The 22,552-nt window shown below is 38.8% G+C and overlaps 3 protein-coding genes across 3 annotated transcripts; 2 read left to right on the top strand and 1 right to left on the bottom strand.

The window, feature by feature from the left end:
- The first annotated feature begins 137 nt into the window (after positions 1 to 137).
- Positions 138 to 8,564, top strand: emd (emerin). The gene is made up of 7 exons (XM_042492057.2): positions 138 to 349; positions 1,407 to 1,485; positions 2,335 to 2,430; positions 5,605 to 5,639; positions 5,741 to 5,766; positions 6,266 to 6,349; positions 6,435 to 8,564. The coding sequence occupies exons 2-7, from the start codon at positions 1,407 to 1,409 to the stop codon at positions 6,682 to 6,684; spliced, it is 570 nt and encodes a 189-aa protein (XP_042347991.2). The 5' UTR covers positions 138 to 349; the 3' UTR covers positions 6,685 to 8,564.
- Positions 8,565 to 9,512: 948 nt separating this feature from the next.
- Positions 9,513 to 13,606, bottom strand: LOC121947254 (ninjurin-1). The gene is made up of 4 exons (XM_042492220.2): positions 13,442 to 13,606; positions 11,440 to 11,674; positions 10,181 to 10,316; positions 9,513 to 10,097 (listed from the first exon to the last, which is right to left on the bottom strand). The coding sequence occupies exons 1-4, from the start codon at positions 13,493 to 13,495 to the stop codon at positions 10,010 to 10,012; spliced, it is 513 nt and encodes a 170-aa protein (XP_042348154.1). The 5' UTR covers positions 13,496 to 13,606; the 3' UTR covers positions 9,513 to 10,009.
- Positions 13,607 to 15,123: 1,517 nt separating this feature from the next.
- On the top strand, positions 15,124 to 21,798 carry haus7 (HAUS augmin-like complex, subunit 7). Its single transcript, XM_042492018.2, has 9 exons — positions 15,124 to 15,245; positions 17,016 to 17,131; positions 17,237 to 17,307; positions 17,409 to 17,470; positions 18,041 to 18,231; positions 18,896 to 19,007; positions 20,175 to 20,387; positions 20,508 to 20,619; positions 21,647 to 21,798. Exons 1-9 carry the CDS (start codon positions 15,189 to 15,191, stop codon positions 21,706 to 21,708), a joined length of 996 nt encoding a protein of 331 aa, XP_042347952.2. The 5' UTR covers positions 15,124 to 15,188; the 3' UTR covers positions 21,709 to 21,798.
- The last annotated feature ends 754 nt before the right edge of the window (positions 21,799 to 22,552 follow it).

Genomic DNA, 22,552 nt, shown 5'->3' with positions numbered 1-22,552 from the left:
TTCAAATGTCTTATGTGAAAAAAGACCGAGATTATATTAAAAACATGGAGGTGGTCATTACATTATGCACTTTGCTTTATTTTGCAGATAACAGAATGGTATATCTTGAATGATTCAGTGTGAGTAGGCTAAGCAGTAAACGTGTTTGTGAAACTGCCGGCAGCACATCATGGAGCGGGTTTAGGGTTTTGAATCCAGGCTGGTAGCGTATGTAGGTGTGCCGAGTTTAACGTTCGCCGTCGGGAAACTTGCCAAAAGTTACACCCACTGTTCTGCTCCAGCAGCCTGCTTCTCTTCGCCCTGCTTTAAGCAACATTTTCAACCCCATACCCGTTTGACTTTTTCAAAGGTAAGTGCTAATAATCATATTCAACGTCAAACCAGCGAATCTGCCATTTCCTCTTCTTACAATCGCTTGCGTTTGTAGCTCGCGCGAGATTAAAAAGCCGCGAAGTTTCATTTTGTTAGTCTGTTATTTTGCTGTCGCGAGGCATTATCGATACAAAGCAATAAACGCTGTGATATGTAACATGAAGTGTAATGTGGAAGCATTAGCTTCGGGTTTAGAATGAAGCGGTTTGCTATCAGCTGAACACTGCAGTTTGTGTCCAGAGCTGTTTGATTTCTTTGACTTTTTCCAGCCTGGCGGGCTGCACACTTAACCCTTTAAAGTCTCGGTCGTCATTAGTTTCTCTTTGCTGTTCACGTCTTTCCAGCTAGCAACTCTTGGTTCTAAAAACGTTCTGACAACAATACAATGCAGCCACTGAATGTTTAGTTCTTTATGTTCCCAGAACGTTAGTTTAAAAACAAAATAAAAGAATAAATCATATCATAAGAACATTCTATGATCTGTCACCATTCAACATCTGCAAAACATCCTGAGAATGCTGCGGTTGAAACGTGTCTTCTTAGTCAGTGTTTAACCTTACAGGAACAATGTTTGATATGATGAACATCCTTAAAACGTTCTTTGGACATTAGACCAAAGTGTTTTCTTTTAAACATTATTGCAACTTGTAGGTAATTTTAGCCAGTGTTGTGGGAACGTTCCCTGAAAGCTGGGTTTCAGCGTCTAAATCTCTGAAACCTAAGAGCTTTTGTTTGATTTATTTTGAAAAAGTTTGGTTAAATGTTAACTTTTTGAGGAGTAACGGTTAAAATCTGAAATATCAGAAACTTGTACCTGTGGGCTGAGCGCACATGTTTGGAGTTGCTAAAATACTCCAAATAAAATTATTTTAATCTTAATTGCTTTGGGTTGCTTCAATATAGGAAGAAACAAATGCTTGATATCCCTAAATACTGGAACATTTTCTCCTCAGATTTGCTGTTTTCCTATTAATTATTAATTAATAGCCTATTCTGCGACCAGTTGATGCTCACTTCTATCTATCTACCTGCAGATGTCTCTGAGAGAGAAAAGTGATGAGGAGATCAGCGAGTTGCTTGCTGAGTACGGCATCAAACATGGACCCATAGTCGGTAAGAGAAGAGCACTCAGTAGTTACTGACAGTGAGAACTGTGATCATGAAAAGAAGACAAGTGTAATAGAGGTTAATACAAATAATATATATGTCTCTGTGTGTGTTATTATATGTACACATGATACATTATATGTACTATGTGTATGTGTAATTATATGTAATGTTTTAATTGACTTTAGTTGTTTACATTTGTCTAGACTTTGGTTTTCCCTTTTTGGTCTGATGTCTTTTTATGCTTCAGCACTGGTAACAGCCACAGTTTGAGGAACAATGTTTTCTGGTTGTCCATACGTACATACATCCGTCCTTCCCTTTTTTAAGTCCCTGATATCTGCAGAACACCTTGAGGGAATTTGACGCAAACGTGTACTTGGACTGAATAGTAAAGGAAAGAAGTGGGTGGTCAAAGTTCAAGGTCACTGGCCATAATTCAAGAATTCATTTACACACAAAATGTCTCATAGTGATAAAATAATGTAGTGATGACTTTTATATTCAAAAGGTCAAATGTCACCTACACTGTGATATCATAATATTCAGAAACACTTTTCTGGCCAACATCATGAGTCAGGAACAGAAGGGAAGACATTTGGTCAGATAGTGAATTGGTGACACTAATCTTGGGTGTCCACCTTAAAACTGAGCTGAGATTGAAGCATCTGTGTTTTCACAGATATGGGTGTAAATTGTTAGAGATACTTGACTGGTGCACAGAGGCATACATCTGCATGGTGGTAATACCTTTCACCTTACGAAAAATAAGGCAGACAAGTTTTTTTTTTGTATATTTTTTGTGAACTGTGGTAAGGATTTTGAAGCCCTGTGAATGTGTTTGCGTGACCGTAGACTCGACTCGAAGGCTGTATGAGAAGAAGCTTGAAGAGGCCATGGAGAACGCTCCAGCACAGCCCTCATCTGACAAGACCTACTACAGAGAGGAAGGTAGGACGCTCTTAGCCTGTTTGTACACAGAGGCCGTGGTACAGAGCTGCTGCAAAGTCCCCTCATTGTGCTTTTTTACACAGAGCCAAGCGATGACAGCATCATTCTGCTCTAGTGTGTGATTTTAAACAGCATGCCGGCACCGTGGAACCAAAGGAGGCGTGACAGATGTGATGTTCAACACAGCAGTGTCTGCGTGACATATAGCTGATACATTGGCTGCACTTTCTAAATACTAACATGTATTATCATTTACTGTTGTTATATGGCGGCTGATCTCATCCTCTGCTGATCTCCCACGGTGGATTGCAAACGTAACGCTGTCAAAACTAGGTGTCGGCAGATTATCGCCCTTGCTGATTATTGGGGGCGATATTTGGCATTTTGCCGATTATCTGCATCAGTGTTTTCCCCAATGAAATTAATGAAAGGTGTGCTTCTTTGGCTCTGCTGCAGGGGGTAAAGATGCTCATTTTACTTGATTATAGTGCAAGAAATAACATCATAGGCTTTCTTTTTTTCTAGTCATCTGGCTAAATAATGAAGCAGCAAAGGAATTAATGGACACAGCAGTGCAACACCAGTGCAGCCAGTCATCAGTACATGCAGAGAAAGTGTCAGCATGGGAGGAACTCTGACTTTGGGAGTTATTTTTTTGAATTATTTTTTTTTTAACTTTCACTTTATAAAAAAAAGGTTGTAGGGAACTTGCTATATATGATGCTGAATGTTTCAGTTTTGATGAAACATTTGCTAAAGGCATTGAAACAGTTTTGTCTTGGTGTTTATTATATTCCAAATTCAAAATCTCGAAAAATATTCTCATTTTTATAGTAAATGCATATTGGCTCCAAATATCAGTTATCGATTTCCTAAACTACCGATAATTGGTATCAGCCCTGAGAAACCCGTATCAGTCTTCCCCTCGTCAAAACGCCACACCCGTCCTGCCCATGATCCCGTCCTGTCGGCTGTCCTCTTTATACAGATACCGTTTTGGTGCTTTATGACCTTCCTCACTGGCTTAAAGGCAAGACATCTCTGTCCTCTCATTCTGAGATCAAACCTTTTATACAGAACAGCGAGGCGGCAAAATCGAGAAATATTCCCGCTTGGAACAGGCGGTGTATAAGCGGCTACCCAGCTAGAAATTTTTGGTTCTAAAAATGTTCTAAGAATGTTTAAATGCAACCACTGAATGTCTTAGTAAGGTTTTCAGTTAGTTTTCTTTATGTTCCCAAAACATTCTTCTTCAGCTTTGAGCAACCTTCTCTATAAACATCTTTTTTGTTTTTTTCATCTGGTGATCTCAGTCCTCAACAGAGCATGTGAGCGGAGTGGAGCCGTGACAGTTCCCGCTCCTCACACACAGAGGTGTATGTTCTGCCCACTCAGAGGCAAGACAGGCTGATTTGCTAATTATCGCTCCGCCCTTTACTCAGATTTCATCCCGCTCTACACAAATCGATTAGCGCTTGCTCCAGAAAAAGAAAAGAAAAACATTTGCCTTGTATTTCAGTTTTAGCTTGTTTGACTTGTGAGAGTGCAGGTGGTCCCTCATCCTCCTCTTCCTCATGTTCAGCGGTGCTGCTGCCGCCGCCGCTGCCGCGGCGGCTGGCACCGCAGTCATCTCACTATCCTCTTCCTCAGTGAAGGGAGGAGGTAACATGATTTATCATGTTGCTGTCAGTCACAATCCAAATCACACGCCACTACCAGTCCCATATTTTTCATTACACTTTTGTACTTTTGGTAAATGTGATTCCAGAGTGAATGGGGGGCGTCTGTAATTCAGAGGTAGAGTGGGTCGTCCTCTAATCAGACAATCAGCAGTTCAATCTCCGGCTCCTCCAGGCAACACATTGAAGTGTCCTTGGGCAAGATACTGAACCCCAAATTGTTCCCAATACTGCGTCATCGGAGTGTGAGTGTGTGTGAATGATTACTGAGTAGCAGGTGGCACCTTGTACAGTAGCCTCAGCCATCAGTGTGTGAATGAGTGTGTGAATGTGACATGTAGTGTGAAAGTGCTTTGAGTGGTCAAAAAAACTAGAAAAGCACTATAAGTTCAGTCCATTTACCATTACTTTACCGAGTGAAACGATGTCGCCACATTTTTTTTCTTGTCCCATATCACTGTCATCTGTTACTTTTACATGTATGCACCTGTGTGTAAGATTTCTCAGCTTCCTTATTACAGTACTCTCTGGGTCAGACTTGCTTCAGATGCATGCTGTTAGCGGTACCAGAGCAAAATTTGAGCAGGATTGGCACTCCAGCCCAAATCCTCCCACTCCCGTGCCCCACTCGCTCCTGCTCCGCTCCGCTCACATGCTCAAGTCCTCAACAATGTTTTCTTAATGTTGCTTTGAAAATGTTTTCCCATTGTGGGAGCGTTTTATAAAAGAACATTCTATGATCTGTCTCCATCATCACCGAAACATTCTCAGAATGTTGCAGTTCAACCATTACGTCTCAGTCAGCATTTAACCTTACAGGAACATTATTTGAAATGATAAACATCCTTAAAGCATTCTTTGAACATTAGTTTAAAATGTTTTCTTTAAAACTTTATTGCAACTTGTAGGTAACAATAGCCAATGTTGTGGGAACGTTTCCTGTCAGCTGGGTAGAGAGAGAGGTGCACAGCAGTGCTTGTGTCAAAATATTACATTTCATTCCTGTTACCTCGTAGAACAAAGACATGGATATGTTTTGAATGTGCATTAAGTTTTGAACATGACTAGTGAGGGTAAACTAGCAGATGTTAGAGCCACTCCCCTCAAAAGCTCTATAACTTGCACTTGACTTTTCACAAAGAGTGCACAGCCACCTCTCTGTTAGCAAACAAGACATCCAATAATCTGTACAAAATAATGTGATATTTAAATTGGTACCCGAGTCACTCTCTCCGTGAAAACACTCCTGCACATTTTATCTTTTGATTATGTCACCCATATTTCTGACAAACAATACAAGATCTGGTCTTACATAACACTGCTGTCATCAGACGTGTGATTTTTCCTCGTCAAACCTGTCAGCTGATGTTTATTCCATGTCAGCACTTTCTTGCATTATCATCATCTTATCATATTTTTGAAAAGTAAATATTGACAATACAGTCAACAGATGTTTATGTTAAAATGTACTAATGTGCCTTATGTGTCTTTACAGAGGAGGAGGTCACCTACATCACATACCACACACCGGTGAGTCCTGATTGTCCACTTGTCCCTCAGTGTTTGTGTCAGATTCATCTCCCTCTGTGACTTTAAATCATCTCACAATCACTCTGCTTTCATCGTTGCAGGTTAGACAAGAGGTGTATTCAGAAACGTGAGTACAAGTTTAACTAACGCCCACACATGGAAAGAGCACAAGGCATATCATAGATAAATATTTTAAAGTGTCCCAAATACAAACAAACTCTTTCTGTTTACGTCTAACAGTATATGTTAACCTCTTCAGCTCAAGATGTGTCATCAACTCCTTTTTCATTTGACCTTGTTGTTCTGATAAAAAAAAATCCTTGGGATATATGATATACATATACAATTTTTTGGCCTCAATATCACTTCTAACTATCTGTGATAAAGACTAAAGAATCTTGTCTTAATTTAATGTTTTTGAGCTTTTAGACTAGCATTTGCTAATTAGTTCTGTACAAAATATATTGTACAGATTAGATGTAATTTGTTTCTACTTTCCCATACTGGGGATTATATACTGCACATTTGTCTCATAATCGCTTTAAAGCAGTGTTGGTTGCTTTGCATGAATGCCTTTGACAATATAGTTAGTTATAGATTTCATTGTAAAGAGTTCCTCCACTCAGGCTGAAACGAAGAGGCCATGCCGAGCCAGAGGAAGAGGAGGAGGAGGAAGAGGAGGGGGAGGAGGAATCAGATCAGGATACAGAGTGAGTCTGCAGTATAAACCAGTGCTGTGTTTGAGCAAATGAGTTCTTCACCTGCTCTAATATCATCCTTCCTGCCTTGTTTCAGGCCCCCCATCCAGAGCAGTAAAACAACAGCCAATCACAGTGCGGTGCGATCCAGGGAACGATCCAAGGAGCAATCCAGGGAACGATCCAAGGAGCGATCCAAGGAGCCCGTCAGGAAGTCTGGAAGCTGCATGTGGAAGTTTATTCGGCTGCTGCTGCTGTTAGCCGTGCTAGCAGCTGCCGGCTACTTCGTCTACTACCACGTGCTCAACAATGAAGAAAATCCTTTTGGGATTCAATTCTCAGATTAATTGTTAGGATGTCAGGGTTTTTTTAACCATTCCATTTCTACTCCATTACTGTCAGTAGTAAAGAGTAATGTTTGTTGCTCATTCCAATGCAAAGTTTGACCACAATCTGTAAACTTTTGTAAAGGCTGGTGATATTCTATCTTTCTTAGTGTCACCAAATCCAATGAAATTATAAAAAGACAGACAAATTATAGTCTGTGTATCCAAAGCCTAGAATATCTTATTTCTCAGTGTAAGCAGTGTTTGCCCAACCATTACATAGGGGTGATTAATGTCATTCATTCATTCATTTTAAGGCTGAGGCCGGAGGCATTATGTTTTCTGGTTGTACGTACTTCAAGGCTTGGGCGGTGTCTAATTTTTCTTAACATCATACCTTCCTGAAATTTCAAAGGGGTATACAGTATATGACAGTATAAATGTGCTGCGCTAAATGTGCTGTGCATACAATGAGTTTAACAGAAAGAGGAGCACCTGGATCTATGACAGTACTGATAAACATACCCTCGGGATTTCTACATACCCTGGTATGCCGTAATATCATGATACTGCACGAGTCTAGTATGTACATATTTTCGTCCATCTGTCCCATTCACATAGATGTGATATCTCAGCAACTATTTGAAGGAATTTCTTCTAATGTGGCACACACGTCACTATGGACATAATGATGAATTCATGAGATTTTGGTGGTTATAGGTCAAGGTCAATGGGAACTTGCATCTGTCTCATTCTTGTGATATCACAAGAAGGCCTTGAGGGGATTTCCTCAAATTTGGCACAAATGTCTACTTGGACTCAATGATAAATTGGATAGAATTTGGTGGTCAAAGATCAACATCATTGTGACCTCAAAAAATATGTTTTTGGCCATAACTCAAGATTCAAAACACAAATTATGAACAAGTTTCACATCAGTGTCTAATAGTGATATAATGAACAATGATAATGATGCAAAAATCATGTTTCTGACCATAATTCAGGAACAGAAGGGGGAGACATTTAGACAGATACTGAATTATTGACACTAATCTTGGGTGCCCACCCTGAAACTATGCTGATTGTGGAGATCTGTGCTGCCGGAGAGAAAATGTTTGTGAAGCTTCTATGTTTGTAAATTTGCAGCTTCTTCGCAGCAGCATCCATAAATCAATCTGTCATATGAACCTTAACAGACATGGATGTAACTGTAACTGTAACAGAGCTTGAGCAGTTTGCGGAGGCATACAACTGAAAGACGGTTGTTCTAGTTTTATAATAAATACATATAGATATTAAGAAATAAACTTGACGTTAACGGTTGAAAAGAATGCCCCTAATCATATAGTTTTAGTCTTGCCTTTATGAATGATAGGATGTTTTCTTTGCGTAAAACAAAAATCATGTCATAGTTTATCTTCAAAAATTGTGAATTATTCAGTTTAGTTGTTACATGTGAAATTGCAGCATCACGCACTGCTAAAGATTTTAATCTCAGTGGGCTCATGCTGAGGGTCACAGACAGGCGAAGACAGTCACAAGTGCTGAGATGCAGACAAACGCATTATTAGTCTGATCATGGTTTTAGTCTTTTGGCTGGATTTGTTGACATTAAGAAAAATACAGAATAATGTTTGCCCTCGGCTTTAATGTCTTTGCTTTCTTGCATGAAATTTTGCACTATGTTTCTACAGCTATGCAGAGCTTTGTGTGTTTGATTTCTTTTGTGCAGCTGTTCTCTAATGTGATTTGTCCTTATTTGTGAGGTATACATGATTATGGCATGTAGCATAAGCAGACTTGTGAACTGAGGCTGCACATCACGCTCAATCAAAAACCAAAGGCTGTTGTCTGTAATGTTGATAAATTTTTAAAAATAAAAATGTCTCCAACTCTTAAAAGACTGAGTATTGACAGTGAGATTAATTCCCAAAGCATGAAAAATATTAACCCATTTAGATCCTTCAACTATTCAAATGGACAACTTTTCTAGGACGTCTAGATCTATGATTTCTGTCATTGGATTCCACCTTAATGCACAAACTTATTTGATGGGATGTCAGTAAGCTAATCACATTGCTTTATGTCATCTAAAGTGGACTGCAGCAGAGCCGCACCCTGTTTTTTTTTAACAAGCATGGCTGACAATGAGGAAAGGAGGAAGTTTTAGTCTATGAATCAGATTATCTAGGTAAATACTTTGTGTTTTACATGTTTAAAGTAAAAGTGAGATGTTTTATTATTTGTGTCAAAGTATCCTTAATATATATATGGCTTTTACTCAGATTTTTTTTTTTTTTTTCAAAAATATACATCTATTGGAGTGGATGGTGGATCTGAATGTAACTGGAGAATGAAACAGGAAGAAGTACAGTTTAAATAGGTGAGTACTGTCCTAATTTGGTTTTCTAGTAATAATTTTTTGAAACCTAGCCAAATAATTTGGTTTGATTTCTTTCTAAAACATGGGGGAAGAGGCAAGAAATGTCCCACAAATGCACACACACACACACACACACACACACACACATACACACACATACAGTATATATATGCACCTTTTTGGATCATGTTAGGTCATGTTTTGTGTCTTGTTTACCTTGCATTTTATTTGATTGGTTTGTTTTTATGGGTGGGTGTTGGGGGGTTGTTCCTTTTCCTCTTGTTATAACTTTTCCTCTCACCTTTTTTTTTTTCTTTTTACAAATTTCTTGCTGATTTTTTAGGCCATGTCTTGTGAAATTGCTCATTGCCTTCTCCCCATGTTTTTGCAGAAAATAAAAACAATTTCCACAGGTTTCAAAGGGTTAAATATTAACAGGAAAAAATACATGTTTCCAAACATGAAACATAGCCAAATGTGTCATAATGAATACATTTATTTAGATACAAAACTTAAGCTTATTTCCACCAATTTAACTTTTGAAGAGAAACAATATGAAGCGTTCATATTTACTAGATAGAAGATTTAAATAGTTTGGAGAAAAAAAAGGTCACTTAAGCAGAGTCTGTTGGCATCGGAAGTGGTAAGTATTCAAAACGAGGTTTTTGGTGGGTCCAGTTGAACTGAACAGCTGTGATCCTGAGTCGAGGTGGTGGATGGTCCCTGAGGATGAGTTTGGTGATTGCTGGTCTCAGCTTGGATCCACAGAAGCCTCTCAGCAGCATGTGATAGTAGATCCACTGAATCCATTCAGGAGTCTAAGGTTTGTTCCAGCTGGGCATTTTTGCTCAAAACAGTCACAATTTGAACAGACCTGATTGTAACAGAAGTGCTGCTGTCTCACCATAACCCTTTAGATTCCAAGGCTTTAGGATAACAAGTTATTTTGGTCCATAGACGGCTCTAAATGCCACCAGTTATGTTAAAGTCGATGGGCACGCTGGGGGATAGCTGAGGCTCTGGTATGGACATCACAGGTGTTATTGCTGACCTGGGAAGAAAAATGAGAACAAGATTACAACAAGAACAACAGTCAGAGAGTCTACTGTCTCTGTGTGTAGTGTAATGTCCCACCTGACTGCTTGTCCCTCAAATCCCAGCGCTGTGATGAAGATGTTGATGAGGACAGTGAAGAAGACAAACACCGTTGCTGTGTTGTTCAGCCTGTTTAACTTGGCGTGTTTCCTTTGGTCATTTAGATCGTACTTCACTGCCGGGACAGCAAAATTATATGAGCTACATAAAAAGCAAGAGAGACAGGAAGACCAGCCTGGTCTCATAGAAATATGTAAAAAGTGTTTTTTTTGTCTCAGACTGTCAACATGTTTATTTCTGATGTTAAGATGGGCATCTTAACATGGGGGTCTATGGAGACTGACTCTCTTGGCACTTCTGCATTGGCTGCTGTTTTCAGCCTCTGAGGTTATCACTTGTTCCCATGTGAAACAAAATGTCAGCATAATTATGTGGCTTTACAAACTGTACCTAAATACACAAAGTTACCTTAGTTTATGTCGCTAAACTTCAACTAGTTTCAAGTAGTTTTCAAGTAGTTTTCTTTCCCTAAATCTAACCAACCTGCAACTGTTTGTACAGACTTTGCACTGACATTGTTTTCATGCTGACAACACACAATTTTAACACATTTTGTGCCCACCACTGTGTGGGCTAATCTGTTGTTTAGAATTTGTGTCCATTTCATGTATTTCTGTGCGTGTTGGAAAAATAATTGGAACTGTGTAGAGGAGCAAGAAACTTTTTTTATTTAATGAAAGTGATGTTGGACTTTGGTGGGTTTAGTTTAGTTTAATGTAGGATTAGTTATGGAAAAAAGATTGTGCTGAGACTTTCAGGAAAGAAAAATATCTCAAATTCTAGGTTGTAGGTACCAAAAACTTCCTAATAAGTTGGTAGCAAAAAGCAGCAGCCCAACTCTTACGTCTGATTGCCAAATATGAAGCTACAGCCAGCAGCCTGATACCCAACATGTTAATTGATGAGATTTAGAGGTGGTTGGTTGGTTGTTTTTGTGACCTTCCAACATCCTTCTGTCCACAGGTGGAAGTGATTTTGTTTACATTTCAGCCATAATCCAAGAATCTGGATTCTGACATCATCTTAAAGCTTTGAATGTAATATGAAAACTGGTTGTCACTGGGAGGGATAATCAATGTGCCAATGGTCCCCTTAGCCTCAGTCATGCAGACTAAGCTGGAGCTTGTTTTTAAGTTGGACGGATGAAAATCAGCCTCTTCAAAACAGTATTTTGGTATTTAAAGATAAAGAAAAAGGAATGATATAATGGAAATGAAGAAAAAGTCTGAGTGACTTGCCTATAAAGACAAGCAGCAGTCCCACTATGACCTGTAGCGTGATGGACAGAGACAGCAGGACAATGAGCGGGATGTAGAATTGGTATTGAGGCCCCACGTAGAGGATGGTCTTCAGCTGGGACGAGTTGGCCATCAGCAGGGCCACGTCCAGCATGCTCTGAGCCGCACTCTTCTTGGTGGCGTAGTGGTTCAGGTTGATGGGGCGATATACTTTTCCAGAGGGAAGAACCTGTGCCTGAGAGTGTTGAGAGGACAAGTTAGGTCTGATCAAAAGTCAAGTTTCAGTTTCTGTTCAAGAACAAAGTCCCACAAACGCAATTTTATAGCCACTGTACAGATCCAACTTTGTCAGTACAGCAGGGCCACTTTTGCAAATGACAGGAAGCCAGGGGCCTGTCACAGTAGCCCCATACTTGTTTCTAGGATTGTAGTAAGTTTCTAGAATTTCAGGGTGCTTTGAGGATTTTAGAACATTTCTAGGATATTAAGACATTTCTAGGATTTTAGGACATTTGTAGGATTTTAGGACGTTTCTTGGAAATTTTATCTCGTCTTTAAGATTTTAGGATGTTTCTAGGATTTCATAACCTTTCTCAGATTTTAGGACATGTCTCAAATATAAGGGCGTTTCATTTCAGGACATTTCTAAGATTCTTGGATGTTTCTAGGATTTTAGGACTTCACTAAGATTTTTGGACTTTCTAGTAATTTAGGTCTTTTCTAAGATTTTGAGGTTGTTTGTAGGATTTTCGGACATTCCTAAGACTGTAGAACATTTCTAAGATTTTAGGACATTACTAGAATTCAGTATGTTTCTGAGATGTTAGGACATTTGACATCCTCTTTCCAAAACACAGACCTGACAGTGCGTCACATGAACTACTATATACATGTACAGACATACATGTGCAGAGAGTGTGAACTGAGACTGACTGTAGGTGAGTGGGAGGTGAGTGAGAGGGTGTCAGATAGTGAAACCAGAGGACAGCTTAACTTGAAAACCGTCCTGGTCTCAGCGGCCCGTCATCTTCCTCTGCACTACTGAGAGAAAGTGACTTTTGTTTCTTTAAAGTACGTCAGTAGAAAAAGGTTGTTTTTTTTCTCAGGGATTTGCCCAGTCTGGTAACATACATAGATGAGATGTCACACCTGGGTAAAAACTCTGTGAGTCACACAGCTTTCATTCATCTAAACATGAGCTGACAACAATGGAAAGAAAGACAGATTTCACACGGGGTTAAATCACCACTGATGTTCCTGTAAACAGATTACATTCCAAAGCTGGAGGTCTGAAGGCTTCCCTTTAATCTGTACTTTTTTTGGGAATTATTGGATAATTCTAGGTGTTTCTAGCCTTTTACAATTATTCAAACAAAACAGTTTAACTGCTCACCACTGGGAAACTGATTATAGGGGTTCACTATTGTCACCATTTGTCATGAGTATATATAAGTGAATCTATGGTTTACACACAAACACACACGCACACACACACACACACACACACACACACACACACACACACACACACACACACACACACACACACACACACACACACACACACATATAGTATTATAAACACAGTTTTCTGGACTTTTCCCCTATTTTTAAGAATCATTATTAACTCAGAATGTTTTTGCTCTCTTTCTTGTTAAACTAGTTTCAAAAGAAAGTTTCAAATGTTTTCTTGTATGTGAAAACTGATGCAGTTCCAGGTAGGGTTAAGTTTGTATGAGAGTGAAAATTTTAAACTATTTTTTTTAAGTGAAAGTCCTGCCCACACTGTGTGTGCTTAGAAAAATTCTGGCCCCTGGGAAAATGTAAGTTGATGACTCCTGGAAAAGAGCAAGGTAGGGTAGAACAGGAAAAAAACAGAACATAAAGAACAGGAAAGAAGAGAACATATAAAGAACAATAGAACAGGAAAAAAACAGAAGAACAAGCAGAACAGGAACAGAACAAAATTATTGGAGAGGTCTCGCCAGTCTGCGTGTCTTACCTCTGCGTCTCCCAGTTTATTCAGAGCAATGTCCTCTCTGTTCAGTCTGTCCATTGTCACCTCTTTGATAAGCTCACAGCAGCTATCAGCAGACTGTCCTCCTGCTGCTGAAGCAGTGAATATGTGCTGGGATCTCCCAGCTCTGTGAGCCTCGCAGAAAGTTTAGGAAGCAGACAGGCCCAACAGGTCAGGCAACTCCGTCCAGTTACAAGAGCATGCAGAGATCCCTCCCACCATGTGTCACTGTGCACTTTGACTTGTTAAGAGGGGCTGTACTCACAGTGCATTTTACCTATAATGACATGACATATTCATGTTTTTAGGGTCTTTGGTTTCTTGCAAATTTTTTTCCCATGTAAATTTTCATACTTCTGCCTGTCTATGTGTAACAAAGTAACTCGCTCTGTATTATATAATGGGGGTGTGACTCTCAGGTTTTTTTTTTAGAATCATTTATGATGTAAGATGTGGATATTTGTATTATATGTCCCTCCTCCACCGTGCCTGCTCAGCTGATGGGCACAGTGTTCTTACCCAAAAAAATAAACATTTTTCAACTCTCAGTTTTGGCGTAAGATTATGGTGTCACAAGCTGTTTGGACGCCACTGAATGGTGCCCGGTTCTGTCCAATGTCCAGTTCTGTCATTATTATTGTCATTATTATTATTACTATATCATGGTGTTATGACCCGGGCAGCCAGATGGCACCTGCTGCATTCCTGTGATTTGTGCAAAGACAGCATCAGTTGAGAACACGGCTGGGCAGCACCTGTTGCATCAACATAAAATGCAGCAGAACGTTGTCAGGTTGAAATGCTGCTGGTAATGATGGAGTGTGAGGGTACATGTAAGACTGGTGAAAGGGGTACAGAGTACAGATTTTGGTTCCTCTGTTAATGTGATTGTGTTTTTGTTTTTTTGCACTTTATCATGTGCCTCCTTCCCCTAATCCTAACCATCTGTGGCAGCATGTGCATTTGTTGACTTCCCAGCATTGGTTTCCATGTGCTTTTGTTGTCAAAACAAAACCATGTGCAGTGTGATCCCACCATGTGCTTGTGTTGCGGCTGTGGCGTCCTGGAACATCAACAGATGCAGAAGGATACCTGACGCATAATATGTTGGAAGTTCACTGTAAAGTGGCATGTGTGACCAGTTTGGATGAGAAAGTGTTGAAAAATACACTGGCCTCAGAAAGAAATGCTTTGGACACAGCCATTAATTAACTGTATTTCACAGTTTCTGGCTATGATAAATAAATGGTGTGATTTTGGAGATTTGTAAAAGAAAACATGCCTCTAAAAGGTTGAGGGTTCTGAGGGTTTTTAATATAAATACAAAACACAACCATTTAAAGTTAAACGTCTCACCCCTGTGCCAAAAATGAAATCTCCTTCTCTATGCTTAAAAAATATCTGAAGTACCTCACCCAAATAATTAATAAAACATTTAAAAAAGAAAAAAAAAGCAGAGCAAAGCTATATGCTGCATTATCACACTTTAAGGCTAACACAAAAAACACAGTGACAATGAAGAGCCTGTTTAATCACACCGGGAATAAATCACACAATTAAACAGGATTAGACTGTTGACTGTATATAAAGATGTACCGTTTGTTATATAGCACTTCAAACTGCAGTATAATCCTGGCCTGTAGGGGCGGCAGTGTGCCGCATGGCATCCAGCCCGCCGGAAATGGAAAAATAATAAGAAGACTGCAGAAGAAGAAGAAGAGTTGTTTGGAAAATGGCGGGTGCTTCGAAGGAAGAGCAGCTTGTTCGAAGTGTTTATGCCGCGTTACAGGTAAAACAAGTGAAAGTGATGGGAAATGTTTTGGTAAAATAACAATGCACGCTTCCCGGAAGTTGGGTTAATGTTGTTTATTCTCATAAATGCTGCTACACGTATTTTCGGGCAGCCAGCCACAGTCGGCTCATGTAGCATCCATCACATTCCTACGAGATTTGTTCTCTTATCCTTTCATCCAAAAACCTCAGTGCTCAGTTTAAAACCTGCTTCCCCGCAGCGGGATTCAGATACAGTATATTTCACATTACTCTTTTAACCAAATGTTATTCTCAAAATTAATAAAAGGCATCGACAGGCTCCTTGTTGCTCATTTTGAGGGCATATTGCTTAGTGGTTGAATGTAACTAGGTACATTTACTCAAGTACTGTACTAAATTACAAATTTGATGTATTTGTACGTTAATTATATTCATTTCATGACACTTTTTTTTAACCTTTACTTGAATACATTTCAGAGGGGAACAGTGTACTTTTTACTTCACTACATTTATATGACAGCTTGTAGTTGCTTTACAAATCAAGATTTCTACATTCAAAATCATAAGAAGAATTTGTAAAATGTGGTGTTTGGTTATAAATGAAATGACCAAACAGCTTATACATGTAAGTTGAAACAATTAGTGTTTGATGATTGACAGAAAATGAATTGGCAACTATTTTGATATGCATTTCAGTCATTTTCTTCTTTATTATTATTATTTTGAGGGATTTTTGTTTGTTTGTTTTTTATTGTTTTTATTTTATTTTATTCTTTTTGCATTGGGTACATTTTCAATGCAGGAATGTTACTTGTCATGAGTATTTTCACAGTGTGGTATTAATACTTTTACTTTAGTAAAGAGAGAGCATACTTCTTCCACCACCGGTGATGTAAACAGCACTGCACTTGTTTTGGAGTTGAAGACTCCAGATGCAGTTTTTGAAATATGACTTTGCTATATAATAAGCTCTCTGCATTTTATTATGTCTGCAAACAAACAAAAATAATATTGTGCACATTTTTCTGTCATTTTGGCAAAATTGAATGTAAGAAATAAATGTACGTTTACATTTGTCAGAAATATATCACTACATGCAAAATATTCCGCACACAGCCTTGACCAAAATTCTGAATTTTTATACATAAATGGGGGAAATATTCATTTCCTTTAATTAAGTACTTAAGTACTTACTCCACACTGTGAAGATACACTGTCAAAGGGAAAAGTATTAAAAATAAAAGTGCCCAACGCAGAAAAATAAAAAAACAACAAAAGAAACAAACCACAAATTGAAAGGAAAAAACATAAAATAGAAAATGACTAATATTTTTTTATTGTCTGTCAATCATCTAAGTAATTAATTGTGTAATCATTTTTATCTTACTTGTATGAGCTATTTGGTAGATTGATTTATAACAAACCAGCATATTTTCTAAACTTTTTTGTGCAAAAATATTAATTAGTAAAGTAACTAGTAACTTAAGCTATCAGATAAATGTAGTGGAGTAAAAAGAACAATATTTCCCTTTGAAATATAGTCAAGTAAATGTATTAAGTGGAAAGTAAAGAAAATACTCATGTTAAGAAAAACTTGCATACAAATACCTCAAATTTGTATGCAAGTACAGTACTTCAGTAAATGTACTATGTTATATTTGACATGAACCTCTGCCAAATTACTATTGTTACTGTCTCTTGCTATGTAAAGTTTTGCCATTAAAGTAATGGAGCACATAAAATTGTCTTAAGTTGAATGTCCCGTCTGTGTTTTGTCTCTGTCGAGGCTGCGTCTTGTCCCTTGGTGGAGGGTCTGTACCTGCAGGAGGCGGACAGCATGCTGCAGCTGCTGTGTTCTCCCTCTCAGCACCGCACAGACATACTGGCATGGATCTGCAGCAGGTAGAATAAACCACGTAGAACATCAACTATGTTCTCGTCCTTTAGAAATAATCTGACTTTAAACAGAAGCAAACCCCTCTGACATGCTGACCTGTCACTTAACAGTATCAACCCAAACTTTGCTAATTCCAAGGCGATGTCGATGAGATCCAAAAGCCCAGATGTTCTGACTAAAGGTAACATTGTCGTCCATCAAACGCAAACTCTGCTACACGGGACATGATTAACAGTCTCGCATGACGTCTTTTACGGCTGCGGTGTGTTTTGCCACAAACAGAAATGGCAGTGCTGGGGCAGGAGTTGATGCTGTGTAAAGCTGATGACCTGGACCTGATCAGGGTGAGAGGCAGCATGAAACCATTAGAGATGTTACCAGTTTACATACAGTATGTATAAATATGCATTGTCACAATAAACAAAAAATCCTGTTCCTGACCTGTTTTCAGGGGACTTGCTATGTCTTATATGTCTTAAAAAGCCTTGAATTAATATTCTCAAATTCAAGGCCTTAAAAAGCCATAAATTAATCAATTAATTTCACAAAATGTTGAGCTATGAAACTTAAACAGTAGCATTGGGTACTTTTATTATCAATACTTTAAGTACATTTTCCTGATTGTACTTACTTATACCTAAGTAACATTTTCAATACATTTTTACTTCTAACAGAGTATTTTCACAGTGTGGTATTAGTACTTTTACTTAAGTCAAAAAAAACGGCATACTTCTTCCACCACTGGTGATGGGAAACAGCCCATCGCTTGTTTTGGAGTTGGAGACTGCAGATACTTTTTTGCAATATAATTTGCTCTTTAGTACTCGCTCTATAGTTTTCTGTGTTTTATGATGTCTGCAAACAAAACACAAACAATATTAACCTGTGTTTTGTCCAACAAACCATTTATCCAGGGTGATGCGAATCCTCAGCGGCAGCTTCAGTTCCTGGAGCAGCTTTTGTCTGTAGTTCCTGGCTGTGAGAAGTCCGCGGGGCTCCGAGTGGATCCAGAGATGCTGCTGAACGAACTGTACGCTGCTGAGAACCTGCCGCACTTCACACACATGCTCAAACCCATGCTCGACCCCTGGCCTGCTCACATCAAGTATGTACACTGTCGTTGATTTTCCATTTGCTCACACATTACATCCCCTCCTTCAGTTTGTATCTGCTGCTCGTTGCCATTCTCTCATTTAACCCTTTCAAACCTGCGTAGTTATCACTTTTCTTGTGCTGCGTTGAGACGCCTCTCACAGGTTTTTAAACCTTTGAACACTGAGCAAATTGGTGCAATTTCTCTCGAAAATGGTAAAAAGGCAATGAGGAACTTAGCATGAAGTGTTCCACAAAAAGAAAGAAATTATTATTATTATTTAATATTATTTATTTATTTATTTTAAAGCTAGGGAGAAAATTTAAAGTCAGCTATTTTTTTTCTCCACTGATTTATTATAATTGATAAGCAGTTTTCCAGGTCATTTCCTATGTCTCACTGAACTTTGACATTTTGTGTTTTTTTTTTTTGTTTGTTTAGGTTTTTTGGGGGTGTTGTTTATTTATTTAATTTACTTTTATTTATTTATTTATTTTTGCTAATTTTCAAGTAATTTTCTTTCTCATTTCTGGGTACTTTTTGTATGCCCAGGTTTTATAGGGTTAAATGTACTCACAGTAAGTGTAGAAGTTTAGTGGATGCTCATATCATTTCTCGTTGGCGGCATGCAGCATCAGTGTCTCAGCTCCTCTTCCTGCTGTTCTGCACCTCACAGGGCTTTACGAAAGGGCACTAAGGCATCCTCTAAGCCGAGCAGAGAAGACGCAGCTGATGTTGTCAGCGCTCTGCAGCGGACTCAGTCAGCACTGGAGCAGCTGCAGTCACAGGTATGGTGTTCATGTCTGCGGACAGGAAAAGTAATGGAATTTGCAAATGGCAAAGGCCTGAGCAAGTTTTGGAAAACTAAATGTACTCTGAAAGTTTTGGAAAAGTCATAAAATTTTGTTTCACAAATTTTCAACACTATCACGATTTTTGTTTTTTACAGTGTCTGGCTATGATATATGGTGTCATTTTTGCAACTTTTGGGCCTTTTTTTTAAAAAAAAAGAAAACATGTTATATTTAATAATAAGCAGTAGAATAAAAATAATCCCTCCCCTGTGCTTAAAAAATGATTTGACGTGCTTCCCCCTTTTTGCACCACCTCCTCCCCTCTAAAAAGAAAATATTTTGATTAAATAATTAGTTCTAATCTTGATCTGAATCCATTATTTTTTTAGATAACTTTTTTTAAATTATAGTAATGAAAAAGAACTGATAAGAAGTATTAGGTTGTTTCAGAGAATGTATAGTCTTTAAAATTTGCCTGAAAGTTATGGAATTTGCAATTTCCAGGCATGGAAAACTTTTGAAAAACCAAATGTACCATGAAAGTTTTGGGAAATGTCATGGAATTTAGTTTCTTAATAACGGAATAATGTATAATAACACATGATGTGTTCACTGTTGGAAATTTGAAATCCAATGATAATTTCTGTTTTTACAGTGTCTGGCTGTGGTAAATGGTGTCATTTTGGCCTTTTTTCAGCCTTTTTTTAAAATAAGAAAACATGTTATTTTTAATAATGGGCAGTAAAACAAAAACAAAATACAGCATTTTAAAGTTGTACATCCCTCCTGTAAACCAAAATAAAAAAAAATATCCCATCTCATAAATAATGAACAGTAACTATCATATATTAAAATATTCAGGTTTAATACTGTTACGAATTCATTATTTTTTTTTTTTTTTATGATATATTTTTAAAAAATTATATAGTAATGAAAAAGAACTGATAAACAGTATCGATAGTCATTTCAGAGAATATTTTGTCTTTAAAATTTGCGTCAAAGTCCTGGAAAAGTCCTGGAAATGTAATGGTAAAAGTGTATGTGAACCCTGAACAGGGTGTCCATGTCCTCATACACAGGCCCCGTACATTTGCCTTCACGTTCTGTGAGTAACCAGTGCTTTTTGTTTGCTGTTCTTTTCTGTCTCCACCCTGCTCTCAGTGCGAATTCCTGAGCAGTGAGCTACAGAGTCCTGGCGTCTTCTCTCCGAGCTCACTGCGTGTGGCGGCCTGTGACCTCCAGCAGCTGATGGCTACTTTCAGCCACGTTTATGAAACAGACCTGAGAGCGTACTGCAGCAGAGATCCTCCCAGCTTCAGCGCGGAGACCGACATCTTCCAGAGGATACACCAACTCCTGCTGGCCTTCACCATGGTACTCCCACATATGTCGAAAAACGGTTGCAAAACTCTGTCTCACCTTAAGTCCGATCTGTAGAAAACAGCTCACACTGACACTTTTTCCTCTTTGGTGTGTGTGTGTGTTATCTCTCAGGAGCTGGAAATGCTGAAGGAAGTATCTGAAGCTTCTGTATCCATGAATGAGGATGTAAACCACGTCCAAACAAAGCCTCGCTACCAGAGCCGAGGAGAGAAGCACAATTTACGTAAGTGATTATTCTCTGTCACATGCACACTCACGCATAAGGCCCACTCACAACAAACTGACTTCAAAGAAAAGGCAGCTCTGAAAGTCGACTGCTGTGCCGCCTCATGTTGCCTGCATCTTGGCCAAAAAGCTGCACATAAACACACTGCAAAGACTACAGCCTACGGCCAATCAGCACGTGCGTTCTGCTGCTGCGTGAGAGGAAATATCTCTACCAGCAGACGGCGACTGCACCGCAACGACAAGGGCAACAGATGCTCACACTGTCGACTTGGTGTGTCAGGGCTCATAGGCTGTATTCAAAACCACCTACTACATACTACCAGCAAACATAGTATGTAGTATGAAAATGAAATCAATTTATTTTGCAGTATGCTGGACCAGACATTCTGGCTTTTGAAAGGGGAAAACATATAACTTAATGTTTGACTTTAAGGGAGACTTTACTGGTTTTCAACCAGCTGTGTATTAGGATTAGGCGGTTTTGGGTTTTTTTTTCATACTTTTATACCATCTTGGTATTTTGCCATGGTATACTGTAAATGACGGTATCAGTGTATTACGCTAAGTGTAGAAGCAAATTAAGAGACTCCGATCAAATGGTAAAACTAGGCAACGCTGATTCACTTCCTTTTCTTACTGACAGCTAACAACGTTGTTGTCATCGCTGTATCGAGCACTGGCTTCACAGACTTGATTTTAACATTAGAACATCATGGGTAGAAGAAGAAATGTAGTTCTATGCTGGTTACAGAAAGACTGTTGCCTAGTTACAATTGTGAATTGCTATCAGTACACAAAATTAAAATAGGAATTTTTAGAATAATACTCATATTCCTCCTTGTCTACCAGTGCATCATACAGGTACTCTTGGCATAGTGCTGATTTTGCTTCTGTTTGTGTATACATCATGCTGCTTGCTACATTATGGCTAAATTGGTATGAACTGTCAGTATAGTAAGGGGGTTTGAATACAGCTTGTTGCACATTCTTCAATCTTTGTTTCCTGCTTTTGTTTTTTCCAGCCGACCAATTGGAGGAACTCACAAGGCGATTTAAAGATTTTTCCTCCCTGCTTCATCCCTGACACTTTAAGCCACACACACACACACACACACACACACACACACACACACACACACACACACACACACACACACACACACACACACACACACACACAGCAATAACAAGAAAGCATCAGGTTGAATGTCCGCTGACTGCTGAAAGTGAGAAAAGCACTTCACATGATGTGGTCATAATGACAGAGTCTGACCTGTTGGTATGTTCCGACTTTAAACATCAAAAAGGATCGGGAACAAAAATGAGTGTTGATTGATTTTACAAAGATTAACCGGTGATGGCTACCTTCGCCCGGACACATTTCAGAATACGTGCACTCATCGTTTGATCTGTAGAGAACTAACACGGTTTGATGGAGTCATACACACCATGTTTATTATGCTAACTTCGGTATGACTGAGGAGTTTGGCAGATTTTGTATGATCATTCACATCTTAATACTGACAACAAATGTATTCCATGTAATCAACCATAACTCTACACTTCTGTGTGGAGCAGCTTCAGCCGGTGAGTGTCTGCTTTTGTTGAAGAGTGTTGTCCTTTGCAGTACTTAATATAGATGGTTTTATCGTCGACATCATAAACATTGGAAATGGGTCCTTTTGTGTTTTATAAAGGAATGTTTTGCAGTGTGTGTGTGTGTATAACATCAGCTGACAATAATAATGTAAAACATGTAAGGGTCATGAGGGTCATGTTCCAGGAGCCAAACTTTGGTGTCAGTTCTGTCAGAGTCAGAGTGGCGGTCATATCTTTGTTTTCTGAAAGATCCTTCCACCAGATTAAAAAACACACATGATTCTTGCTGACATTTTTACATTAACGTGTGTGTTTTCCTGCCCTGTTCT

The sequence above is a fragment of the Plectropomus leopardus genome, chromosome 9, assembly GCF_026936395.1.
Source record: "Plectropomus leopardus strain MGB_pleo_1.0 chromosome 9, ASM2693639v1, whole genome shotgun sequence".
Taxonomy (NCBI): Eukaryota; Metazoa; Chordata; class Actinopteri; order Perciformes; family Serranidae; genus Plectropomus; species Plectropomus leopardus.
This window is presented reverse-complemented; position numbering and strand designations above follow the sequence as displayed.

Bases quoted from the DNA above. Each gene is read 5' to 3' on its own strand.
- LOC121947254 (XM_042492220.2), bottom strand. From the start codon at position 13,495: ATGGACAGACTGAACAGAGAGGACATTGCTCTGAATAAACTGGGAGAC. The intron at 11,675-13,441 runs GTAAGACACGCA...CAACACTCTCAG, and splicing joins ATAAACTGGGAGACGCAGAG to GCACAGGTTCTTCCCTCTGG. The intron at 10,317-11,439 runs GCAAGTCACTCA...CTGTCCCGGCAG, and splicing joins ACTGCTGCTTGTCTTTATAG to TGAAGTACGATCTAAATGAC.
- haus7 (XM_042492018.2), top strand. From the start codon at position 15,189: ATGGCGGGTGCTTCGAAGGAAGAGCAGCTTGTTCGAAGTGTTTATGCC. The intron at 15,246-17,015 runs GTAAAACAAGTG...GTCTCTGTCGAG, and splicing joins GTGTTTATGCCGCGTTACAG to GCTGCGTCTTGTCCCTTGGT. The intron at 18,232-18,895 runs GTATGTACACTG...TGCACCTCACAG, and splicing joins CCCTGGCCTGCTCACATCAA to GGCTTTACGAAAGGGCACTA.
- emd (XM_042492057.2), top strand. From the start codon at position 1,407: ATGTCTCTGAGAGAGAAAAGTGATGAGGAGATCAGCGAGTTGCTTGCT. The intron at 1,486-2,334 runs GTAAGAGAAGAG...GCGTGACCGTAG, and splicing joins CAAACATGGACCCATAGTCG to ACTCGACTCGAAGGCTGTAT. The intron at 6,350-6,434 runs GTGAGTCTGCAG...GCCTTGTTTCAG, and splicing joins GAATCAGATCAGGATACAGA to GCCCCCCATCCAGAGCAGTA.